Source organism: Brassica oleracea, chromosome C9 (genome assembly GCF_000695525.1).
Source record: "Brassica oleracea var. oleracea cultivar TO1000 chromosome C9, BOL, whole genome shotgun sequence".
In the NCBI taxonomy this organism is placed as follows: domain Eukaryota; kingdom Viridiplantae; phylum Streptophyta; class Magnoliopsida; order Brassicales; family Brassicaceae; genus Brassica; species Brassica oleracea.
Window position 1 is genome coordinate 48,903,356 of NC_027756.1, and position 26,141 is coordinate 48,929,496.

At 32.2% G+C, this 26,141-nt stretch overlaps 3 protein-coding genes across 4 annotated transcripts; 2 read left to right on the plus strand and 1 right to left on the minus strand.

The window, feature by feature from the left end:
• Positions 1 to 3,474: 3,474 nt before the first annotated feature.
• On the plus strand, positions 3,475 to 10,152 carry LOC106318866 (serine/threonine-protein kinase BLUS1). Its single transcript, XM_013757016.1, has 21 exons — positions 3,475 to 3,770; positions 4,095 to 4,404; positions 4,572 to 4,826; positions 4,962 to 5,086; positions 5,189 to 5,233; positions 5,339 to 5,420; positions 5,513 to 5,581; positions 5,668 to 5,838; positions 5,929 to 5,988; positions 6,156 to 6,224; positions 6,293 to 6,418; positions 6,515 to 6,588; positions 6,808 to 7,071; positions 7,175 to 7,248; positions 7,320 to 7,396; positions 7,558 to 7,677; positions 7,746 to 7,788; positions 9,224 to 9,273; positions 9,376 to 9,437; positions 9,640 to 9,691; positions 9,847 to 10,152. Exons 2-21 carry the CDS (start codon positions 4,246 to 4,248, stop codon positions 9,886 to 9,888), a joined length of 2,019 nt encoding a protein of 672 aa, XP_013612470.1. The 5' UTR covers positions 3,475 to 3,770; positions 4,095 to 4,245; the 3' UTR covers positions 9,889 to 10,152.
• Positions 10,153 to 10,328: 176 nt separating this feature from the next.
• LOC106317346 lies at positions 10,329 to 12,852 on the minus strand. 2 transcript variants are annotated; one of them, XM_013755174.1, is made up of 7 exons: positions 12,703 to 12,852; positions 12,567 to 12,614; positions 12,438 to 12,484; positions 10,766 to 10,832; positions 10,645 to 10,688; positions 10,463 to 10,520; positions 10,329 to 10,367 (listed from the first exon to the last, which is right to left on the minus strand). In XM_013755174.1, exons 1-7 carry the CDS (start codon positions 12,760 to 12,762, stop codon positions 10,329 to 10,331), a joined length of 363 nt encoding a protein of 120 aa, XP_013610628.1. In that variant the 5' UTR covers positions 12,763 to 12,852. The 2 variants fall into 2 exon arrangements, with proteins under 2 accessions (XP_013610628.1, XP_013610630.1); XM_013755176.1 differs by lacking the exons at positions 10,329 to 10,367; positions 10,463 to 10,520 and having other exon boundaries at positions 10,570 to 10,688; positions 12,561 to 12,614.
• An 8,120-nt stretch (positions 12,853 to 20,972) lies between these two features.
• On the plus strand, positions 20,973 to 23,855 carry LOC106313676 (cinnamoyl-CoA reductase 2). The gene is made up of 5 exons (XM_013751561.1): positions 20,973 to 21,352; positions 21,501 to 21,682; positions 22,733 to 22,930; positions 23,024 to 23,177; positions 23,350 to 23,855. The coding sequence occupies exons 1-5, from the start codon at positions 21,097 to 21,099 to the stop codon at positions 23,664 to 23,666; spliced, it is 1,107 nt and encodes a 368-aa protein (XP_013607015.1). The 5' UTR covers positions 20,973 to 21,096; the 3' UTR covers positions 23,667 to 23,855.
• Positions 23,856 to 26,141: the final 2,286 nt, after the last annotated feature.

Here is a 26,141-nt window from a genome sequence, read left to right on the forward strand (position 1 = left end):
GTCATTATTTTGACATAATTTGAGTTTTCGTTTATATCAAAACTTATCATATTTTAAGATAATTTTAATTTAAAATGTAATTTTCTTATTTTTCAAAAAAATTCTAAAAATATTTTTTAAATATTTTGTTATAATTGTTAAAAAAATATTGAATTGCATTTCAAATAAAAAAGTAAAGATATTTAAAATATTCTAATTAAAATATGTAAAATTAAATATAGTTTTAAGGAAATGGTCAAAATAAAAAAAAATTACACATAAAATAATCATGATTTTTGTTAACTAGGTAGATCATTATTTATATGATATCGCACACGAAAGAAAAATTTATGTTTTTAAAATTATCTAATTAACTCTATACTCATTTTTTTTATATGATGTCACACATTCGTAAAAAAATAGATAGTTTAAGATGCAAAAAAAATATTTACTTAATGAATATAATATGAACGAATATTACAGATACATCATTTAATAAAATAAATAATTAAAAACTGAAAATTCATATCCGCGCTGACGCGCAGATCAGGGTCTAGTTATGATTTGAAGATCAACCAATAGGATTTCATTATTTCAAATTCGATATCTTTTAAAAAAAAAAAAATATTATCAAGTTATATTATATTTTCAAAATAAAAAAGTAAAAAAAAATAGTAGTTACAGAAAAAAAGAATTAAAAAAAAATATTTTTAACGTCGTGCAAAACACTAACCAACCAACCAATACGGGGGGGGAGGGTTCACCAACCAATATGATTTCATTATTTCAAATTCGATATCTTTTTAAAAAAGAAACAAAATATTATCAAATTATATTATGTTTTCAAAATAAAAAAGTAAAAAAAATAGTAGTTACAGAAAAAAGAATTAAAAAAAAATCTTTTTAACGTCGTGCAAAACACTAAACCCTAAATCCTAATCCCTAAATCCTAAACCCTTGAGTAAACTCTAAACCCTTAGGTAAACCCTAAACTTTTGGATAAATTATAAACTCTGAATAAAAACACTAAACCCTAAAACTCTAAACCCTAAACCCTTGAGTGTTTTAGTGTTTAGTGATTTTGATTTAGAGTTTAAGATCTATCCTAGAGTTTAGGGTTTACCTAAAGGTTTAGGGTTTAGGATTTAGAGTTTAGGGATTAGGATTTATGGTTTAATGTTTTGCTGACGACGTTAAATTTTTTTTCTTTTTTGTAATTACTACTATTTTTTATTTATTTCTTTTTACTTTTTAATTTTAAAAAGATAATATAATTTGATAATTTGTTGTTTCCTTTTTAAAAAAATATAGAATATGAAATAACACAATTTTATTGGTTGGTGAACCTAGAGGTTCTTCTACGGGCTGAATCCAAGAATAAGTTTTTTTTTTATAGGGATGCTTTAATCCGAGAATATTGATTATGAGTGAGGTATACCGGTTTGTCAAAAACGGTTGCGTTGAATGTATCCAATTCACAACTTGTACTTTGCAAGTATAGCCGAATTGTATAAGTATTTTTATGGACCTCCATGCTATTACGAAATTATGATATGCATTCTTGTGTTGACCAAGTTGGGCACATATAAAAACACACAAACATTTTTGGTCCACTTGTTAATATTCATATTTTCAAAGAGCATCATTATTGAACATTATATTGGCATGTTCTCGAACACACATATCTTTTTATTTATGTTTTGAGATCTTTTCTTCAATTATGCTTTCTCCGTTTTATAATACATAATTGTTATATGACTTGATTGTTTGTTTTGCTAAGAATGACATTTTATAACTTAATTAAGCTTTATGCAGTTTTTTTAATTTCATCCCTATAAAGGATATAACTAGCTTTACTAATCGAGAATATAATCTATACGTAATGTAATAATAAATTATATATAAATATTTTTAGTTTATTAAAAAGGTGAAGAAGTGGAAGCCCCCTTGGTCCAGTGGTTTAACCAAGGGTTCTTTAATGCTTCTATGTCAGGAGGTCTGAGTTTCAATTCCCGGAAAATACGGAATCATGCGAATTAAGAGAGGAAAAGACTTACAAGAAATCTGGAGCATGACACAAGGAATACCGTCAAACGTAGATCTCATATGACGGCTTAGGTCGGCCGTAGAATCGTCTGTAATATTTCTCATAGTTGTAATATCATAATTATTCGGCGTTAAAAAAAGCGAAGAAAAAGTGAAGAAAATATAAAAATAATTGTTCAACGAGTATTTTTCCCACAAATCTAAGCATCAATTTAACATTTTCAAAACATGTTATTAACTAAGCATAAAAGATATGAAAACTACATTGATTGTTTATACCTAGATTAGTTACACCCTCATATTTCTGATTACCTTTTAATGTGCTAGGCATTCATTAAAGTGTATATTATAGAATTATATGATTGTTTGAACAATATTTCAGATATATTTAGCCAACAAACAAAATTTCAGATACTGTTGTCCATGTTATATTTTCGCAAGCACATGCGTAGAAGGCCAATTAAAAATGAAATATTGTTATGAACCTTTTGTCTTTTGAACTGCGATAAAGTTTTATTTTGTCAACATCATCTGTGAGTTGTAATACAGCTTTTTAGTTCGACTTAAAAGTATAAAAATTATTTTCCCCGTAATTAGCAGATACAATTTACGAATGGAGTCATATATAAATAATTTTCCAGAATAATATTGGGCAAGAATATTTGTATTTGTTACATAAATGAAATAATTCCGGCGAGTGCTATTTCCATCCAATCAAGGAGCAGGTTGACCCCAGCAACACCTCCTCCTGAAGCAATCATCTCTTCGCCAGCCCGATAATAAATATTGTTTTCTTAATTTAGAATATCGGTACCATATTGAAGTGATAGAACGATAAACAAAACCGAAAACTCGGTTTAGTACCCGGTAATCTTCTACAGTTAATCCAAGCTAAGAGTTCTTGAAAATCTGAAGGTATAATTCGATCTTCTTATCCATTTTACAGTTAATTCAAAAATTCCAGAGCCTTAATTTTTACTATGATAAGTTTGGACCATTTATTTATTTGTTTAAAATCTGATACTGTCCAAAACTTAAATGTTTCATGAATGCAAAAGAAATTTATTCAAATTGTTTTCCATCACACACAATATACAATCTATTTAGAATAAAAAATGACATGTGTTTTTAGCTGGTTTTCTTAGAATCCAAAAAATATGTCACTGTTATTTTGAAACTTTTGGAATCAAGAAGTATTTGTTCATTTATATTTTTCATCAATTTTATAGCTAAAATTCGTCTCAACGTTAACTAACCCAATTTTTTTTTTTTAAATATAGTTTTAAGTAAGTTAACAGTTCCCACATTTTAACAATTATCAGAACCGGGTGGATTACTTCCCGGTTCTCATGTGATATAATTAGTTCAATTCAACTAATTTTGTGATCTGGATAAAATTGATTCAAAACCGGTACACAACTTAACCAGCGAAAACGGGTTTTCGTAACCGTTTCTCTTAGCTTTTCCTCGAGATTCTTTCTGCTAAGCGGAAACCCGACGACAGAGAAGGAACAACACAAGAGGAGGAGAGAAGTCGACAACGAAGACGAGAAAGCGAGAGAGATTCTAACCTCTCTCTCTCGTGCTACGATTTCAAAAAATCTCTTCTCATTAGCAGATCGATCGCAAATCATCAAGCGCCTCCGCAGTAATTGACGGCGCTGACTACGTCTCCCTTTGTTTTCTGCGTGATTGGAGGATCATCAAGTCAGCTGACTACGTCTCCTCCGTTGACTCGACTTAAGGTCAGCGCTGTTTCTTCTCCTTCTCCCAGATTTGTTTTTATCTCGAACTCGTCTCGGTAATGGTAAAAGAGTTATCGGAAGAACTTTCAGATTGATTTTCTCTTTATTTATCTTTTCCATGATTGTGGGGTTCATTTTCTCAAATCCGATTAAGAGATATGGTGATGACCAATTGTGTGGTGTAGAAATTACGAAAACGCGTCAGAGGTTTTTGTAGATCGGATTCGATAGTTGCTTTCCATCTAGAACGAGTGAGGAGACGACGACGACCTTAATCATTTTGTAGTTTCTGAGTTATTCTTTCGAATTGCATTTGCTGCGCAGATAAATTGTGGTGGTATAATGACATTGTTGATATCTCTGCGTTGAAGAAGATGTTGGCGAATTGGAAGTCGAATTATTTTGAAGGTTACTACGGGGTCAAAGGTGTATAATAGCATATGCTTTTTTTTTTTAAGAAGATAACAAAATAATTATGTCAGAGAAAAAGTTTCCTTTGAAAGCGAAAGACTACAAGTTACAAGAAGAAATTGGAGATGGTGTCAGTGCCACTGTGCACAAAGCTTTGTGCATACCACTTAGCGAGGTCGTTGCTATCAAGGTTCTTGATTTGGAGAAGTGCAACAACGATCTGGTAAGCACTCTGATTCTATTCTTATTCTAACATATGAAAGAACGGTTCTGCCTTTGTTCCACGAGCTTAAGCTAGATGTAAAGAATTAGATTCATTTGTGAACATCTCGAACTTATATTTGTCTCTGTTAACCTGAATGAATAGAAATTGATTTTTTTTGTTTGTAGGATGGGATCCGGAGAGAGGTGCAAACAATGAGTTTGATCAACCATCCGAATGTGTTGCAAGCTCATTGCTCATTTACCGCTGGGCACCAGCTATGGGTTGTGATGCCTTACATGGCTGGAGGATCCTGTCTCCATATAATAAAGTCTTCTTATCAAGACGGATTTGAGGAACCTGTTATCGCTACTTTACTCCGTGAGACTCTGAGAGCTCTTGTGTATCTTCATGCCCATGGACATATCCATAGGGATGTGAAGGTAGGTGGTTGCAGCTTTTCTACTTTAGTGTAGGGCTTTCCTTATTTATCTCTTTATAGTCATATTCCCATTAATTATATGTTACTCAGATGAAGTTATTATCGTTTTCAATAATACGTATGGCTTCCTTTGTAGGCTGGAAATATACTATTGGACTCTAATGGTGCCGTTAAGCTAGCAGACTTTGGAGTGTCAGCTTGCATGTTCGACACAGGAGATAGACAACGTTCCAGAAATACATTCGTTGGGACTCCATGCTGGTAACCTTTTTCAACTTCACTAATGCCATGTTCTGTAGGTAACTAGGTATATGTGGATACATCTTAGACTTAATTTCTGATTTTATGCTTGTTTCTGTATAGGATGGCTCCTGAAGTCATGCAGCAGCTACATGGATATGATTTTAAGTAAGTTGATACTCTATAAATTATAAACTCTGCATTTACGCTAAATCATTGTTTCCCACCGTAATACTCAGGTTTATTGACTGATACATTTCTTCCCTGTCACAGAGCAGATGTATGGTCATTTGGAATAACAGCACTTGAACTGGCTCATGGTCATGCCCCATTTTCCAAGTATCCGCCAATGAAAGTAATTTATAATGATTCCATTTGGTTTGTTATTCTTCCTTGCTCTCCGGTACTCAGTTCATGTGTTACTGTTGTGTTAATAATCACTTGTAGGTTTTGCTGATGACCTTACAAAATGCACCTCCCGGACTTGACTACGAGAGAGACAAAAGATTTTCAAAAGTGCGTGAGTGGTGGCAGTTTTTATTTGCTATCGTTCTAGTTTCTTGTGTTTTCTTTCCACCTTACTGGTTGATTGCCCTTAACAGGCATTTAAAGAGATGGTGGGTACATGCCTAGTGAAGGACCCAAAGAAGCGCCCAACTTCAGAAAAGCTTTTAAAGCACCCTTTCTTCAAACAAGCTCGCCCACCTGATTACTTGGCTAAAACAATTCTCAATGGTCTTCCTCCATTAGGTGAACGTTATAGAACGATAAAGGTCTGACGCATCCCTTGATCTTATTCAGTCTTTTGCTAGCAAGAAAATTTTCTGGAAAAGCTTGATTGATATGTGAATTTTTCCTTTCAGTCAAAGGAAGCTGATCTTCTGATGCAAAACAAATCTGAGTACGAAGCACACCTATCACAGGCAAGGATTAGTAAAACAAAAATTTCACCCATCTATTGAGAGTGTTCTGCATAATGTCTTTAAGCTGCTATTGTTTAGCATGAGAAGTGCAAACAACTTCTGGTAGTCGAGTTCGATTGTGTGTTTTAATTATGAACATCTTACTCAGACTTCCTATTTCTCTGCAGCAAGAATACATTAGGGGAATAAGCGCTTGGAATTTCAATCTCGAGGACCTAAAGAGTCAGGCTGCCCTTGTAAGTCTAGCACCTTTCTAGCCAATTTAATTATACAAGGCAAGGGATTAATTTTTCTGTCCTTGTAGATTTCAGATGATGATAGTTCACATGCTGAAGAGCCTGATTTCAACAGAAAGCAATGTGAAAGGCAGGATGAATCTGCTCTTTCCCCTGAAAGGGCTAGCAGCTCAGAAACAACTCCCAGTCAGGATGTATTATTTGAAACGATTCTCTATGCTTTTAAGTTTGATCCTCTGCCGCACGATGTCAACTCAACATGTATTTCCTTGTTGTCTTCTTCTTTTCAGGACGAATTAAACGATATACAAGATTTGGAGAGTTCTTTCGCCTCGTTTCCAATCAAACCTCTTCAAGCACTCAAGTACTTACTGTTCTCTAAATTTATACTAGCTCCTATAGATAGGATTTTATCCAATCGAACTCTGGGCACTGGCACACATAGATGTGTTTTCATTGAGTAGTATAGCAGTTTGATAATTGTACTCCATAAGTATCCCTTCTATTTAGTAATCCATAGCTACTACGTTTCTAAACTTTGAAACGAAGGATTAAACTTTATTCTACCTGTCCCATGATGCAGAGGGTGCTTTGATGTCGGCGAAGACGAGGATAATGCAACTACTCCTGATTGGAAAGATGCAAGCCTAATGAGTTCTGGACAACAGCATTTAACAAAGGCTTCTTCTATTGGATCTCTGGCCCACACCACGAAAGAAGAGGACACTGCAGCACAAAATTCTTATTTACCACGTCATGTCATTTCTGAACAAAAAAAATATTCGAGTGGTTCACTTATACCAGAGAGTACTTACTCTCCAAAAAGAATCTCAATGGAAGCTGACAGGTTAGCATCCTCAAAACTTATCTTGACATGCGTCATTGACTTTGAAGCTCTTATTATTTAGTGGTGAGTTAATGTTAAACCCACTCGACTTACTTCTGTATAGAGAGTTTCAACTGCGTAGATATCAGAGCGAGCGGAGCTACAGCGGATCATTGCAGCGCACCAAGAGAGATACTGGTAATCAACCGCTCATTATACGTGTACATGTGATTCTTGTATAGTCTTCAATTTGAATACAATTTATGCAGTGGACGAGATGTCAGATTCCCCGCATGTGGAGCACAAGGGACGGTTTAAGGTCACATCAGCAGATCTCAGTCCTAAGGTCTGACAACTACCATAGTCTATAAACTCCGTATGCTTATTCATCTATGTTGAAGCTCTTGTTAAACAAAGTGGTAGAAACATAAAAGAGCTATGTGTGGAATAATTGATTTGTCTTAATGAAAACTGAAAATTTGTTTCCGTTTTGGGTACAATTACTAGGGCTCTACAAACTCTACATTCACACCGTTTAGCGGTGGTTCAAGCAGCCCGAGCTCCCTCACGACCGCCTCAATCCTCCCATCAGTTCAGTCGATGTTGCAGCACAACACCATGCAACGGGTAAATTTCAAAACTATAAGGAAAATCACTTTTACGGTCGTTAGTTTAAAATACTCTCGTCTTGGCAGGAAGAGATATTGAGAGTAATAAAACACCTGGAGCAAACCTCTGGTATTACAATCCTCTTCATCTATAGATTTATAATTTGGCCCTGTTCGTTTGCTCACCCAGGTGATCCATCTGGGTGAAGATGCAAATTGATGTTCGTTTTGTGCATTATATTGCTACATTCAGATGGATCATCCAATTGAATTTTTAAAAACTCATCTCAAATTCTCATCCAAATGAAGGTGAGTCTTGATGGTGCATCTGGATGCAGATGCATCTAGTTCAGTCTAAAATGATAAATGACAAAAATAACATTTTTTAAAATCAAAATATTATTTTCAAACCGTAAATTCTAACTTTTTGCATATACATTTTTCCGCTATAACCAAAAAATGCATTTTCTCGCAAAAACTGAAAAAGACACTTTCCTGCCAAAACCGCAAGATACGTTTTTCTGCAAAAAAACGTAAAACGCACATTTACATAAAAACACATTTTTCGGCCAAACTAGTAAAACTGCATTTTTCGACCAAACCGAAAAACGTATTTTTCCGTCAAAACCCAAAAAACGCATATTCCCGCCAAAACTCCAAAAAAACATTTTTCTGCCAAAACCGCAAAAAAAAACAACTTTCTCGCCAAAACCGGAAAACGTAATTTTCACGCCAAAACCAAAAACGCAATTCACGCCAAAACCGGAAAACGCAATTTTCCCGCCAAAACAGGAAAACACAAATTTTCCCGCCAATACCGGAAAACAGAATTTTCCCGCCAATACCGGAAAACAGAATTTTCCCGCCAATACCGGAAAACAGAATTTTCCCGCCAATACCGGAAAACAGAATTTTCCCGCCAATACCGGAAAACGGAATTTTCCCGCCAATACCGGAAAACACATTTTCTCGCAAAAACTGGAAAACGCATTTTCTCGCAAAACACTTTTCCTGCCAAAACCGGAAAACCGCATTTTCCCGTCAAAACCGGAAAACCGCATTTTCCCGTCAAACACGAAAACGCATTTTTCCGCCAAACCGGAAAAATGAATTTTCCCGCCAAAACCGGAAAAAAACACATTTCCCGCCAAAACTGGAAAACAATTTTTCTCGCCAAAACCAGAAAAAACGCATTTTCTCGCCAAAACCGGAAAAATATATTTTCTCTCCGAAACCGCAAAAATGCTTTTCCCGCAAAAAATCGTGCCAAAAACTTTTCCCGCCAAAAATCACGAAAAAAAATTTTCCCGCCAAAACCGGAAAAATGCTATTTTCCTGCCAAAACCGTAAAAATGCTATTTTTCCGCCGAAACGTAAAAAATTATATTTTAATCATTTTATTAACAAATCCACCTGGATGCAGATGGAGCATCTGGATAAGAAATCTAGATGGACCATCTGGATGCATCTTCCAGATGTACAAACGAACCGGGCCTTTATTTTCTCTAGGATCTTATCTCGCCTTTTTTGTTGAAGATTGTTTTTTTTATTTGTCAAATTAATAGTCAAGCAACAACCTGGATCACCAGAGACAAGCGTCGATGAGCTATTGCAGGTAAATGAATAACAGAGACAACAACACAAACGCTTTCAAATATGCCATCAAATTAAAGCACAGTCATATCAACTCGAATTTGACATCATATTTATCATGTAGATGACGCCTACAACTGCACGGGAGAGAGAGCTTCAGACCCAACTCATGCTAATGCAACAAAGGTATGTATAAGTACATCTCTTCCTTTCACCATAGTTACCCTGATTCTTACTAGTAGAGCCTAGTATTAATCATGAAGTTGTTATGAAATGTCTCGAGGCAGATTCTGTGTCCTAACCATTGTGACCAAAACTTAAACACGTCTTATACTTTAACACCACATTGAATTACTTTTGTTTTCTTTTCATCTTTGATTGTTAAAAGCTTTTTGAGCCTAACCGAAGAAGTAAAGAAATTGAAGCAGAGAAATGGGCAGGTTTGTCTTCTCACGTTTTCTAGAGAGACTCCCACATTAAATTATATATTGATTTCAGATCATGAGTTAACTTCAGTCGCTCTCATTAGCTCTTGAGATAAAATCTTATACATATTTCCCCACTAAATTTAAATCTAAATCTATATTCTATGCAGGTAGAGAATCAGTTAAACGCATTAACGCAGAGAAACGATTGAGTCTCGTTAAGTCATGAAGACAGCAAAACACAAGCTCAGGGATGAAACTGGGGATATGTCGAGTCAAAACCCCAAAGTCCCTTTTCAAGACAAAGAAGAAAGAGAGATTTATGTGTTTATATTTATATATTTATTGGGTGTAATTTATTTGACAGGTTAAATATTATGTGACAGCCACTACTACTACAATGTTTGTCTTGGCGTTATCCTTTGACAGTCTATGTTTGGTTTATGATGTGCTATACTTACATCGTTTGTATTATTTTATGTTCTTCTTTGTTTATTCATATTCCTGATCATGTGTGAATAGAATAAACTGAAATTGTGGAGAGAGGAAAATTGACAACCTTTTTTCTAGAAGCAAGGTCTTTGATATCGTTGAATTACCACAACTAAACCAAACATAAAACATCTTTTCAATATGAAATTACCAAAGTCGGTTATCGATCCACAGCTGCAACTATTTCCTTCAACGTCTCCTACAATGAAAGGACACACAATCTCTATGTATCATTGGTTTTATGCAAACTTTATCCATAATCAAATTAATGTTTCCAAGAAAATGTGTAAGTACGGAAGAATGATCTTTGAGACCAAGCGAGAGAATCAAAGGCTTCGAGGGAACATGAGAACTGAAGAAATTAAGAGAGATCATATTAATAGTTAGACTACTATGTTGGGTTCCATTTTAATTAGACGTTAGAGAAAACAAACAATGGAGGAGAAGGAGCAAAAATCAAGAATCGATAGAGAGACCTTATGTGATCAATGAGTCTTCGAGCAGTTGCTACCAGCATCGGCTTCAAGAACACACAGTGGGCATAAGTAAGGCGTAGATTCTATATAAACGTGCTAGAATATGATAAGACTTTGTTACCTCATCACGCTTTCCGAATATAACTGAGACACTAAATGTTGGTTCAACAGACATCCCTTCTTCCTTCCTGTCACCAAAGACGCACCCGTTTGAAACATTATATATAAGATCATCTCCAAAAAGACTTTTTTTTTTTTTGACAGCAACGACATTCACAGACTCAACTTGGCTCTGTAAACCAAATCGGTAACTCTGCATCCATGTGAACGACGAAAGACGGTTGTTTCCTAACACTGCGTGCTAAGCTATCCGCCCTTAGATTCTTCGTCCGAGGTACATGAACAATCTCTGAGTTGAAGAAACTTCTTTGTAAAACCTTGATATCTTTCAGATAACTTTCAAATGCTGGTCATTCTTCTGGTTCCGAAACCATCTTCACCAATTGAGAATAATCCGTTGCAAACGAAACCTGAAACTGTCTTAAATTCCTCATGCATTCCATTGCCCAGATCAGAGCCTCCACCTCCGAATGGAGGGGTGAAAGACATGCCCTTACATTCCTTGCCCCTAATAAGCCATCGAAACCCGATAGGGTACTATACCAGCCTTGTCCTGAAAATAGTTCTTTATCTTTCCATGAACCATCTATAAAACACCAGCGTCCTGTAATTAGCAATGTGGGTCTGGTCTGTAATTCTCTCTTCTCCAAAAAGACTCTATGTTGCAGAGTTTTTTGCAAATTCTATATTTGAAGTTTCAAGGTGTTTTTCTCCAAAAGTAAAACTTCAAATTTACCTTTAAAATTATTTGTAATTTACACTATACTACTTATATTTGTCATAATTAATATAAATCCATAAAAATTTTTGTAGATAATTAGCACATATATAAAAAATATTATAGTAATATTAATAAATAAAATCTTACTCTAAAATATAAAATTATAAATAGAAATACATAATTAAATATTAAATTACAAGAAAAATACCACATTAGTACATAAAATTATTTTATTAATTCTCCATTTTCGGTTATACAAAATTTGTTTGGAATATTTTAGAAGTTCCGGAGAAAATTTACTAGACTATTAGTGTTGATGTAATATTTAAATTTGTGTAATAATTATGTCTTTATGTATATATATCTTCTTAAAAAAATTTATTAAGTTTTTTTTGTAATATTCTTGTTGTCTAATTATACTTTTAAAATATTATAAATCTTATTTTGATTTTTAAAAAACTTTTATATGTAAAATTTTAATTTATAAAAATACATTTGAAATATTTAAAATATACAAAAGTTTTAAAGATTAAAACTATGAATGAGAAAAATACTTAAGAATCATAAATGTGATGTATAATTAATTATAAGGACCAAAATGCAAATAAAAAGATGAAATTTCAAATTTAGAATTTTGAGTAGTGAAACCATGAAGTTTTGAAGTTTCTTTTTGTAGAGAAAAAACTCTATATTTGAAGTTATAGAGTTTCTTTTGGAAATGCTCGATGTGCACAACCTATCTTAGAATTATGGACAAAATTACAGATTAAAAAAAAATCAAGAACACTCAACTTCGTTCCTCATGACAACCTTAGAAGGATGAACAATAATTAAAACTATCACATGTAAAACGTGAGAGACGGATCAAGTCAACAACTCTCAAGTTCACTCCTCAAGAAATCGTACAAGGAAGTATAAAATTTCTATTTGTGAGAGAGAGAGTCAGAGAGACCTTGCGTGCAATATAGTCCCCATGGCTCCAATCTGTGTTGCTATGACCTGAAAACAAAGTGTTGTGTGGAGTTTCAGAAGAGTGACTTCAAACATCAAGCGAAGTACAGATACAGAGACACACGCTCACAAGGATATGATCATCATAGCTGCAGATCACAATCTCTGTCTTGTTTCCCTTTCAAAACAAAATTTAAAACAAAACACTATCTGATGATCATGAATTGACGCACATAAAAATTAATTCGATTAGATATTTAAATTACCTTAATTTCTAACGAGACCTTTCTATGGCACACAGGAAAATTAGCGTCCAAACATTCCATTCTCGCTCAGTCTTTGCGTACTCCCTTATGCTTCTTCCTCTGTTCTCTGCGTTTCTTTGTTTTTTTTTTGTTTTCTGTTTTTTTTTTTGGTCTCCCAGCTCCCAAACTCGTTCGCCTCTAGAAAAAACGGCTTCGTTTAGAAATAAACGGCATCATTTAGAAAAGAATCTCATAACTATCAAGCCCAAGAAAAGAAGCCCAATAAAACTGATTTTTTTTTGTCGACAACATTACAGACTCATATAGATTCTGTAAACCACACCACTGGGAGATATTGGTCCATGTGAACGACGAAAGACGGCTGTTTTCTGACACTGCGTGCTAGATTATCCGCCTTTTTATTTTGCGTCTTTGGTACATGTATTATCTCTAAACGTGTAAAATTCTCTTTCAGATTCTTGATATCTTCTAAATAACTTGCAAAAGCTGGTCATTCTTCTGGTTCCGAAACCATCTTCACCAATTGAGAACAATCTGTTGCAAATGTAACCTGAAATTGTCTTAAGTTCCTCATACATTCTATTGCCCATAGTAACGCCTCGAACTCTGCATGCAGAGGAGATAGAGACGCTCTTACGTTCCTAACTCCCATCAGATCCGCAAATCCAATTAAAGTACTGAACCAGCCTTGGCCAGAGAACATATCTCCCTCTTTCCATGATCCATCTGTAAAGCACCATCTGCCGGGAATCGACGGAGGAAGCGTAACCTGAGTCTCCGCTCTTATCTTCTGATCTTTCAGTAATTGTGCCTCAGCCCAGAGTGTTATTCCGTCTCAGCCCAATAAAACTGATAAAAGCCTATTAACATTCTTTGGCGGCGGAAAATGATTGCTGCTGACTTTGATAGTTTTAGGAAACAAATTTGTACTAGGAACCGACTTTGATGAGGCATTACGAGTTCCTCTCCTCACCACGGAAAACAGTATGGCCAATGGACCCAACCGAGAAAAGTAAATACTACATTAGAAAACGAAATCTTGCGACTTTGCTATATAATTACGTGACTACAAACCTTAAATAGAGACCACACAATGAGTCTTTCTCGTGATAAATTGGACGGAACCAACCCGAGTTGGCTCCGACCAAAACAGCGCGCACTAGAGTTTGTTAAAACGTACCAACCAGAAGCTTCCACGTCAGCACAGGCCAGGGATCACAACTAACCATCTAAATTTCGGACAGAAATATGGGAAGTGCCGTTGAGGAGATAAAAAATTCCCGTGCGTGTCTGCTCGTCAGTCAACACGTGCTGCCAAAAATTTCGCACTTCTCCTCTCAGCCGAATTATTCAAGCCGAGCTGATTACCATCATCTCTTGGTGCCACATCATTTTTAATAGTTTTTATTTCCTTATGAAAAATAATATCTTATGTAATACGGTTTCGTATTTTCATTTACATCTTAGGATATACTACCATTTATTCATAATATTTAGTATCCTTTTGTATATTACAGAGCCGTTTAAGTTTCTGGGGGCAGCTTTCTTAGTGACATTAACTAAAATACAATACTAACCTATAATACAATGACAAATAGCCACATTTCTGTTTTAAATATTTTCTATTTTTATTGTAGTTTGAATATTATATACATATATATTTATACAAATATAATTATTAAATTAACTTAGTGAACAAAAATGCAAAATATGGCTAATTAAGTATTGTGAACCGTTAGATCTTGAATATGAAACGAGATACCTAAACAATACTCTCTCCGTTTCAAAAAGATACATGTTCCAAAAAAAATTGTTTCGAAAATATATATTTGTTATATTTCCAATGCATTTTTGTCAACTAATAATGAAAAATTGTTCAAGAACATTAATTGCATTTTTTGAAGTCTTATTGGTTTAGAAATATAGAAAATACTCTATCCGTTTCATAAAGTTACATATTCTAGAAAAAAAAATTGTTTCAAAAAAATCTATTTTTTATTTTTATTTTCAATGCATGTTTTATTAACTAAATGCAAATTTCAAAAAAAAAATTGCATTTATTAGATTTTTATTGGCTTAAATTTATAGAAAAAAAGATAATCACAAAAAATTATACAAATTTAATGTGTTTTATTAAAATATGTGAAAATCTAAAATATCTAACATTTTGAAATGGAAGAAGTATAAAATTACAAAAAATTATTTATTAATAATTAAATTTTATTATTATTAATAAGTGAGAAAATTCTAGAAAATGTATTATTTTGAAGCCGATAGAGTATTTTACATGTATGGGCATCGCAAAATATGTATGTATGGCCGGTCTTGGTTACTCATTAAAACCCAAATCTCGTTAAATGAATATGGATTAAATCAACGTAACATAACAATATATTTTTGGGTAGATAATAAATAAATATATATTAGGATAAGACCTGCGCCTTGTGCAGGAAAAATTTATATAAAAATTATTAAAAATATATTATACGTAAAAATAAATTTATATTCTTGATTGAATTAATATTTTGGTCTTTAAACAATTTTTTTAACTTTTTGTTAATTACATAATTTGTTTACTGATTAGCTGATCCAACTTTTTAAAAAAGAATTAGGTCAAAAAATCACTTACCGCATAAGAACCTAAAGTTTAGGTCGAAAAATCTCGGGTCTATTTGATTACAATGACACTATGCCAGCTCAGTATTATATCATGATTTAGTAATTTAAAAATTAATTATGGTTATTAGAAATTTACGTTCACGTGTCAATCCTATATATCTTCAATATTTTTCTCTTTTTTATTTTGGTTATTGTTCGATATAAATATTGATTTTGAAGTTTATTCTCATTTCGTTCGTTTGTTTTGATCTGAAATTTAGAAAATGCTTATAATTTAAAATAATTAAAGAGATACATACTTAAGTTAAGATCTGCACCTTTTGCCGAATAAATATTTTATATTTTATATTTAGTTTATGTTTTTCTGCATATTATGAAATAATAAAATAATAAGTATATATATTAAATAACTAAGAAATGAATTACTATTATGTAATAAATTGGTGTATGCATATAAATCAAAACAACCAATCTTATTTATTGTATATGATATATAATTAAATTTAAATGATATTAACATATATATATAGTACACTTTTAATATGGATATTTATTAAATAAAGTTTCTACTCATATGATTTTATGATTATTTGCATATTTGTGTAACAAAAGTTTACACCAAACAATTTTTTTTTTTAATGTGGGAAAATTTCAATAATTTATAATCATTTAAAAAATAATGAAGATTTTAAAATTAAAATTTAACTTTTCAATATATGTTCAATGCAAATATCAAAATATAAGCATACATTTTCATACGATGTATAGTTTAATTTAAACGATATGAAATATATATATATATATATATTAACATAAAAACCTATTAAAATAAAATTATTTCTTCATATGGTCTTATAATCATTGTATCTTAATATAGAAAAAAAAATTAAACCATGATCATAAAAGTTTATGTGTGACTTTTAACAGTTTTAGTAATTTATACTCGTTTTGAAAAATTCAAAATACAAACAACATATACAAAAAAAAATCTAGATTTTAATTATATGATTTATGGAATTATGTAATTTATTTTAATAATAAAGAAATAAACAAAATTGATAAAAAAGTATACAAATTGTTATCAAATTTTTATTGTTTAAAATTATTAATTGCTATATATATATTTTAATCACATTAGGTAATTCCGTAGGTTTTATTTAAGGAAAGTCTGCGAAACAATAAAGATTTGATATATACGACCAACTGTAGTCTGTGAAATATTATTTTGCTATAGAGTATAATTTTTAGACTATAGTTTATATAAGGTGTTCTAGAATTCTTTGAAATAGAATTTAGATGACATACACAAGTACCACATATGATAGAAGTAAAAAATCCTCAGTTAGTATATAGGGATATATATATAAACCTGAGGTGATAAGGTTCGTCAAATTAAAAAAATGCGAATTTGTTTGACCATCTCAGCTACCAATCGTAATTTCGTAGTCAGAGCGTATAAAAGTTGGCCCAAAAGCAATTTTTTTTTCCAAAAGCAAATTTTGACCTAGTATTCGTCTGGCATCTTCGTTTTTTTCCTCACTCGTTATAATTGTTTGACCTATATAGGGCTTAGGAAGTTGACGATAACAGTAATCAACCGATAGTACATGCTTATAATATGTTTAGACTGTGATATAAGTGTATGATTCAGTTCCGTACGAGATCATGTATACTGTGGATAAACATTAGAACATATATATCCATCACTATTGTAAATGGTGGTATTAGGTTTACTTATTATGTCATCCGACAACAATTAATTTCCTTATTATAACGGTGAAACTTATCGTGGAATAGCTTTAATGATTTAATGAGCAGTAGATTTTGCCTTTTTCCTTTTGGCCTTACGAGACCTTCTGAGCAAGAGCAATATTTGGTCCTTTAAAAGACAAAAGAAATAGTGACTCGTTAAGTGATAAGACTTGGTGACAAACTGACAATATGTAGCACGATTATTTCACTTGCGTCAAAATAGGAAGTCATAGATAGGGTTCATTGGTTTAAACCACGAGAGGTTTGTGAGATTTGACATTTTCGTCCAGGTATTTCACTATATATTTCTTACGCTTTTTGAACAATTAGGTTTTATCAGTAATCCATAGAGTAACAAGAGTTGGTGAAAAACTGAAAATGTGATGTATCATGAGTTTACTTGCGCTTAAAACAAGAGTCACAAACAAAATCCGTGAACGCCCTATAATAATACGTAGATTAATAATATTCTCTCCGTTTCAAAATAATATATTTTAGAATTTTCACATTTATTAAGAAATACGTAAAATTTTGACAATAAATACATTGTTTTATGTGTTTAGCTATTTTCTATGATTTTTAATTAATCAAAGTTTAGTAAATACAATTAATATCTTTGAAATTTACAATTTATTATTATTACATACATTAAAAAAGTAAATATGGGTCTTTTATAAAAAAATTTCCCAAACTTGGATCATTCTGAATCGGATGGAATATATAACAAACGTGTATTTAGTATTTACCGTCACCAAATACAAAAAAAATTGTAAACAAGAAAATAATGGGTCAAAATTTTATTTGTTTTAAATAAAAGAGAGGAGTGTTCTTTTAGGCTTTGGCATCATAGTAAACACACTAGCAATTTACCCAAATGATAATATCTTGGTATTTTTAATGTAGCTTGGACCATCTCTAATGTATTTTGATATATTTTCCTCTAAAATAAAAGATTTTTATAATAGATATGGAATTTGCTCCAATGTATTACTTTATAATAGCAATTTTCAAAATATAGAGTAGAAAATAAAGATTGTTATTTTTTGCTCTAAATATAGAAGAAAAAATAGCAATCTCTATTTTAGAAGAAGAAATAGCAATAAATTGAAGTGAAATTGATTCCAAACACTATAATAAAGACAAAAATAACAATGGGTTTAAGATGTTCAGAATCGAAAGTTTGGTTAATTTGTCTTGGTCCAATTATCTGCCATATTTTCCAACTTGTTTGACCGTAATCATGAATCTAATGATCGGTTTGGACAGAAACCAAGTGGATGCAAACCAGTCATAAAATACGGCATGGTCAATTTTAATCTAAAGCCACTACTACTAATAATTAATTTAGTTTACTTTTAAGTTTTAACGTGTTTTTACTTTTAATATATTTAATTATTGTAACGTATATGACTAAAATTTATAATGCTAATGCGAATAAAAGTCCTAAAACAAAAGTATCTTTTCCAAACTTCTATATTACAAATGTACAACTAGGATCTTGTTTACCACATGCTCCAATATAATTACATAGCTTGGAAAACTAGAAAACATAATTTGGCAGCTTGAAAACTGGTAGTTAGTCTCTGCATAAACTTTATTTACAAAAAGTGAAGGAAAAAATACACTTCAGTAAAATTAAAGATATCAATTTTGTTTGTTAATAATAAGTAATTTAATTTTTTTGAACATTAATAGTGAAATCTATTAAAACTATATTAGATGCTCCATTATTTTTCTTAATATACATGCACATAATATCATTTATATCTTCTATATATTAAAAGAGAAACATTTTCATTTAAAGTGTTCATATTATGTATACAATAATTTGAAAATGAATACACTAACGTGCTATGTATAAAGAATTTCGCAGCCAAACTCTACATAAATATGTTCACACTATATATTATTTTACGCTTTTTCAATATAAAAGTCAGATGCATGGTTCTACAAATTATACAAAGGTTCTACTTAAAAATAAATGTGCAAAAATTCACTAATGTCTAGGCTTATTTTATTTTTACTTAATTTATATTTTAAGAATTTTATCTTTCATGTGTTATTAAAAAATATATTTTAATGTTAATTAACTGTATCAATCTCCTTAATATATATTTTATACATACATGTAAAGGTGGGCACGAATCAGATATATGTGGTTTTGGAGGTATTCGTGATCCGATCCATTTTGTCAGAGTAATTAATCATCCGAATTGATCCGTAAAAATAAATAAATAAATAAAAATATAAATAATACAAAAAAAAATTATTACAAAATAAAAAAATTATTTACTTTTTTGAATACTAATAACTACTTTAGTAAATTTAGTAAATAAAAATATAGTAAAACTTATATAAAATATATTATTTGTATAACTTATATATATAATTTATTAAATATATGTATATATAGCATATAACGAAGCAGAACAGATATTTGTTTCTAAAAATATTTATATTTGTGATTTGCTTCGTTTTCTAAGGATATTGCATATTAGTATTCGCTTTGCTTCGGAAAGTTACGAATATCCGGATTTTTTGTTAGAAGCGAAAAGGATAACAAATGGGGGAATTTCATGTTTACCATTTTCATGTTATCATTATTTATTTTTACCATCATTAAAGGGACATTTTCAAAAATATCTTCTTCGTTAAATGGAAAAAGACTCTTATACTCTTCTTCTCTATATATATAACAAATAATTTTTTAAATAAAAATAATAATTTTTTAAAAAATTTTCTAATTATACTTTTCAAATTTAAACTTTTTTATAAACTTATTTTTTATTTTTTCGATTTTGTTTTTTCAAAAATTCTTTTTGAAAATAAAAAATTATGTTTGAAACTATTTCTTTTAAAAAATATATATTTTTAAGTATTTATTTACATATTTATTAGAATCCTAAATTTTACATTCCAAAAACCATATTCCTCAACTCTAAAGTCTAAGTCCAAATTAGTTAACCCTAACGGTATAAATATCTTTTATCCTTCGTTAAAAGTGAAAGTAAAAGTGGTTAATGTAAACATGAAAAATGATACTATGAATATGATATTTTTGTCAATTTTCCATAACAAATCGAATCAAAATTTATGGATATTTTTTCTCGCTCTACATACATGTGCACATTGATGTGAGCACTTATATAACTAAATATTCACTACAAGTAAGGATTCTAATTCTTTTGGAATCTAGATTATTATTTTTTAATATTTCTTTTCACCATCGACCAAATTCTAATGAAACGATTTGTATTAAAAAAAAAATTCTTTTTCTTCAATTATTATCTAGATTTGATTTGGTTTTTCATGCTTTTTATAATATGAAACCATTAGTTCGACATTAGGACTGTCTAAAATTCATATAACATGAAACCAAACAAATAATAATAGATTTTGGTTATCATCGAAAAATCAAAAACCTCAAGCATTTTAACTGAATAAGCAAAATAAATATTGATTCAGAATGGTAGTTATATTTTAGTAGATTAAAAACTAAAAAAACTATCCTAAAACTGAACCGATATCAAGATTAAACAGACTACTGTCTTCTTATCTTAAAAAATAACGAAATTAATAATTTGATTTTGCTTAAGGCGCGGGTTAGTAAAACATATGAAACCCAAAATCTAATACTATATCAAGCAGATGTAGGTTTTTATTTTCTAACGTGTTTATTAATGGCGAAGATACATAGTTAATGTTAATGGGATCGTATACATACGGAGGCCGTTTTTTACGTATTTAAAAAGTGTTGACAAGAAAATAAATAGGAAAGCCGTTGTAAAGCTGAAGCCGAGCCGATAAGCTGCTTTCTAGTACACTTGTCTTTCTTTCTTGGAAGCATAGATCGTGTGTTGTGTAACGCGGCCTCTGGCTCTTGCTATATATATCGTCTTTCTCATTTCTCAATCCTCTGTGTACCTCTCTCTCTCTACCCTCTCTGAACTAATAAGAAGCAAAGTCAGCGAACAAAGAAGTTAAAAAGAATCTTCGCTTGTTTGCTTTTTTGAACTCACGACTATGAGGATTGTACGTGCTTCGGAGAACTTCTCTGCGGAGCTGAAGGAGTTCCTCTGCGCCGCTGTGCAGAGGAGGAGAGACGACGACGGGTTCCGCGGGTCAGGAGGTGGTAAATCGAGAAATGCGATGGATCTTGATCCCGACGGTGGAAACAGGTTGGTTTGTGTTACCGGCGGCGTTTCGTACCTTGGTCGCGCCATTGTTAAGCGGCTTCTTGTTCATGGCTACACCGTGAGAATCGTCATCGACTGCGAAGGTAATTGATTATGTTTGCTACTTTACTAATTATAGATTAATCAATTAATGATATTTATAAAATGACTTAAAATTAAATGAAAGAAGATTTTCTAAAAGTTGGTTTTCAAGTTCTTGATTTTCTTCCACAATTATGATGAAAAATGCAGAGGACAAAGAGAAAGTTAGCGAGATGGAAGCTGACGCTGAAACGGCATCGTTTAGTAATAGGATAACGTCGGTAGTCTCGCGGTTAACAGATATAGAGAGTTTGGTTAAAGCGTTCGACGGTTGTGCTGGCGTTTTTCACACCGCAGCATTTGTCGATCCAGCAGGAATCGCTGGTTATTCGGTACGTTTTAATATCATACACTTAATGCATAAAGCACATTTATGTATATCATCAGCTTTTTGTTTACACGTATGTGTGTACACACATTCATCACATGGAATGTACATGACATATTACGTTCTAATTTAAAGCTCTTCGTAGCCATGAAAAGTTGCATATAAACATGGAATGATTATATGTGTGTTTTGTTCGCCACTCAAATAACGTTTTTTTTTTGCTCTGTCTAAACACAATCTAATGTGGTGTACGTGTCATGTGTGAATATGAGAATGTGTCAAAAGGCTTGTTTCTAGAACACTTTTTGAGTGGCTCTGCTTTCTTGTTAATGAAGTGGTTATGAGTTGAGGTTGGTGCTTAGAAAGTGTACCTTAGTTTTTCTGAATGTTTGTTGAGTAGCCTACTTATTTTCAACCATAAAATTCAATGGCCTTTGAAAATATCACAATTCATCATCAACCAATTAACGTTGAAAGAGTTGATAGCTCTTTGCTACCAACATAAATAAGATCTTCAGTTGATAGCTCCCTGCATTGTGAAATCTAAGCGCTTCTCTTTTGAATAGATGCCACTTTATTTGAGATTTTTTTTTTTAGTGATTTCACTTTTTTTGATATTGTCATTATGAAATATTCAACCTCAACCATCTGATTTAGGAAGAGTATATACTGCTTAGTTGACATTTATGAATTTTTTACACTTCTAGATTGAGTGTAGTAGGTTCCACTTGTTTTGACAGTTTAACTGTGACATCCCTCTCAGACCTACTGATAAGGACATATATCTACTAATCAGGTTTATGTGTGAGTTCGACTATGATGTGTTTGTGACCCATACCTTATATCTATGGCACTATTCACTGAAACGTATACGAGCCAAGATCATTGATTCAGTAAATATAATTCTTACAAAAACAAAACTGGACCTACCAATTTTTGTAAATTTACAAACTGAGTTTCACTCTTTTTTTTTTTCAAATTTATCCAACTCTGTCTTAATTACTCGTTCTAACAAAACGTATCCAACTCATTTTCATTTATTCATGTTTTGTAGAAATCAATGGCTGAATTAGAAGCAAAAGTGAGTGAGAATGTAACCGAAGCATGTACAAGAACAGGGTCAGTGAGAAAATGTGTCTTCACATCATCTCTCTTAGCATGCGCTTTGCAAGAAAATTTCTATAACGACCTTGATCACTCTGTTATCAATGAAGAAAGCTGGAGCGATGAACAATTCTGCATCAATAATAAGGTAAATAAATGATTTCATCCGTTTTATTATCTATATATATGATAATGCTTTTGATCCACCAATTAACAAGTCCCTCTTAAAATAATTCCACAGCTTTGGTATGCACTTGGAAAACTGAAGGCTGAGAAAGCTGCGTGGAGGATCGCAGATTCAAAAGGATTAAAGCTTGCCACTATATGTCCTGCTCTTATAACTGGTCCTGACTTCTTCCATCGTAACTCCACTTCAACTTTGGCTTATCTCAAAGGTAAATCATATAATGAATGTGAATCCAAAACTGAATAACCGTCCAATAATTATAAATATATTCAAACAACTAGTAATGGCATGTGTACGTAGTTCACGGGTGGTCCATATCAATGAGGGGACAAAGACAGCTAATAAGATTTTGACTTTTTTTTCATTTTATATAAATGCAGGAGCAAAAGAGATGTATAGCAACGGGTTACTAGCGACTATAGATGTGAACAGGTTGGCTAAAGCTCACGTACGTTTATGGGAAGGTCTGGGTGATAAAACCGCCTTTGGTAGATACATTTGTTTCGACACCATTCTCTCAAAAGATGGCGCTGAAAAGCTTGCTAAAGATATTGGTGTTCAAGTCGAAAAGATTTGCGGCAGTAGCAGCGATTCAAACGCAAACGCAGAAACTTCTACTCGTAATTTGAAAATATCAGATAAAAAGCTTTTTGATCTCATGTCAAGAACTCTAAGAAGTTGCTATCATGAAAGTTAGCTAACAATTAAAATGAGCAGTTTTAAGATGGCTATGTTATGTTTGCTCTTGTTTTTTTCTTCTTTTTATATCGTGCTTCATTTCTTAATTTAGTTTCTCTCTATAATCATTAGAATAATTATTTAATGTACGAATGCGTTTTCTTTTATGTGGAGGGAGGTTGTTATAAAGGGCGGTAGAGTTGGTATTCATCGAAACTTTATAAAATTATTAGATTTTTCAATTAAAAATTCAGGTAGCTACAGCAAGTCAAAAACGAGCAGATAAAGCCGTTTTGCATGCATTTGCTTCTATTTATTTATTAAAGAAGTATATTTGCTTTTTTTTTTCTTGAAAATTAAGTATATTTGCTTTTCATCCTGTGATTATGTGAATCATTGAAAACTAAGAATCTCTATATGTTTAGTTTTCTGATAACTCAACATTTTTATGTTGTAAGAACTAATAATAGGTTTGCCAAAAAAAAACTAATAATAGCTCCTTCGCCCACAACAAGCAAATGAAGCAATTGAGCTGTTCAAACCAGGGACCTATGGTAACATGTGTCATCATATAATCAGTGATAATTAGAAGGGGCCATATGATTAGCTGAAGAAGACTGATGTGTGCGTAGTCAGACAGCAAAGCGACTTGCCTCTCTCTTTTTTTTTTCTCGTCAACAAAAAGCATCTCACTTGCGGAGTTGACAGTCTCAGAATCGAATGCACGTGCAAAGTGCCAAAGTCTTTCGTAGGAGTAGAAAAAGTCACTCCAAAGGCAGCAACACCAGAGGGGAAAAGCGTGAACGACGCTGCTATTTTTACGTTTGAAAGGCACGGAAAATCATAAATACTAGTACTTCTAAATTTAATTAAAATGCTTCAAAATCAAACCAAAAAATAGTACTGTACTTAACATAAAAAACTCTGAAGTTGCGTAAATATTACTCGCATCAATTCTGTAATAACTTCATTCATAAATGCATCACTGAAACGTATAAACTTAAATACTACTCGTACTGTCACTTTTTTTCATGGCACTCTTATAGTTATACCCATCATTGAACGCAACCTAATTATGTGCATACTTTAAGATACTTTTGGTCATCGATTTAGTAATGAAATGTTCAGATTTCTTTAACAGTCACTCACGGTAAAAATAAATAAATCTTTCTCAAATGGGTATTTGTTGTCCTCTTTTGTTAGTGTTAATTAAAAACTTAAAATGCATGGAAACGAAAGCAGTTTACAAAAAAAAAAAAAAAAAAAAGCATGGAAAGCAACACAAATTGGGCCGAGTTCCCATGAGATGATTCTCTCTGTCTTCGGGACTCATCGAACACCAAGCTCCGATATTTCCTATAAATTCGTTCAGAAGCTTGTTGTTACACAATTCAAACCGGCTTATAATATGTGAAAAATATCGATTTGCTTTAATTAATTAAAATAAAAGAAAAATGTTAAGAGTTGAAACTGATTTGACAAATAATGACCATATGTAAATCGTTATCGAGCAAGTCACACTCTTTTATTTTCCTCGTGGTTACTCAATCCTCAAGGAATCTCAATCTCTACATTATCATCAATCAGAAGGTTCAGCCGTTCTGACCAATAAAAACTTCAAACTATGCGTAAAATTATTGGATTATACGTACTAACTACTACGTATTAACTATTATTCATATATTATATACATTGTACACGTATAGTCGAATTATTTACAATAATATATATGTAAATATATTGATATTTTAATGCGCAAACACGAATATTCTTTTATTTTTTATTTTTTTAAAAAAAAATTCATTCAGGCAAAAAAACTTATTTACATCAAGTGCATCTGTTTTTGATTATATACTCCTATCCATAACCAATGAAAAAACAATTCTATCTCTTCTTTATGATGGGTCTGAAATAAGTCTTGTGCCAAACCAAGTTCTCAGCCCCTTCTCCAAATATTCCTGGTCCTGTGCTTTTACTGCCAAAAGTTGGAACCGAATAGTTTTATCAACAAGTTTACTCAACAATCTCGCATCTCTCGGCTGCTCTCCATGCCTCCTTACATTTCTCTCCCACCATATATTGTGAAGAGCAGCTTGAAAAGAGTATCTTAGGAGGAACATCTCCGTAGCTGGATAGGCCGAACCAGATATCTCCACTATATCATCCCACACTCACTACAAGAAAACAGGGGGATTCTGATGGCCGAAATCGTCGGAAATTCGTCGGAATCGGTCTATTCCGACGAATTTCCGACGAACCCGTCCGTCGGTATCGTTTCGTCGGAAAAAAAAATTCGTCGGAATTTCGTCAGACATTCCGACGACTTTCTGACGAATACCGAGAAACGTCATTCTGACGAACTTCCGACGATATTACGATGCGGCTACACGAGACCAGAGTTCATCGGAAAACTACAATTCCGACGAACGTGGTTCCTCGGTTTATTCCGACGAACTTTGGGCGTCGGAATTTACCGACGGACATCGGTCGTCGG

Excerpts from the sequence above, each read along its gene's own strand:
- LOC106318866 (XM_013757016.1), top strand. The coding sequence starts at position 4,246 with ATGTCAGAGAAAAAGTTTCCTTTGAAAGCGAAAGACTACAAGTTACAA. Across the intron at positions 5,989-6,155 it reads ACGAAGCACACCTATCACAG|CAAGAATACATTAGGGGAAT; the intron begins GCAAGGATTAGT and ends ATTTCTCTGCAG. Across the intron at positions 9,692-9,846 it reads TGAAGCAGAGAAATGGGCAG|GTAGAGAATCAGTTAAACGC; the intron begins GTTTGTCTTCTC and ends TATTCTATGCAG.
- LOC106317346 (XM_013755174.1), bottom strand. The coding sequence starts at position 12,762 with ATGGAATGTTTGGACGCTAATTTTCCTGTGTGCCATAGAAAGGTCTCG. Across the intron at positions 12,485-12,566 it reads GCTATGATGATCATATCCTT|GTCATAGCAACACAGATTGG; the intron begins GTGAGCGTGTGT and ends CTTTGTTTTCAG. Across the intron at positions 10,368-10,462 it reads GTCTCAAAGATCATTCTTCC|GAGACGTTGAAGGAAATAGT; the intron begins GTACTTACACAT and ends CTTTCATTGTAG.
- LOC106313676 (XM_013751561.1), top strand. The coding sequence starts at position 21,097 with ATGAGGATTGTACGTGCTTCGGAGAACTTCTCTGCGGAGCTGAAGGAG. Across the intron at positions 21,683-22,732 it reads CAGGAATCGCTGGTTATTCG|AAATCAATGGCTGAATTAGA; the intron begins GTACGTTTTAAT and ends CATGTTTTGTAG. Across the intron at positions 22,931-23,023 it reads AATTCTGCATCAATAATAAG|CTTTGGTATGCACTTGGAAA; the intron begins GTAAATAAATGA and ends ATAATTCCACAG.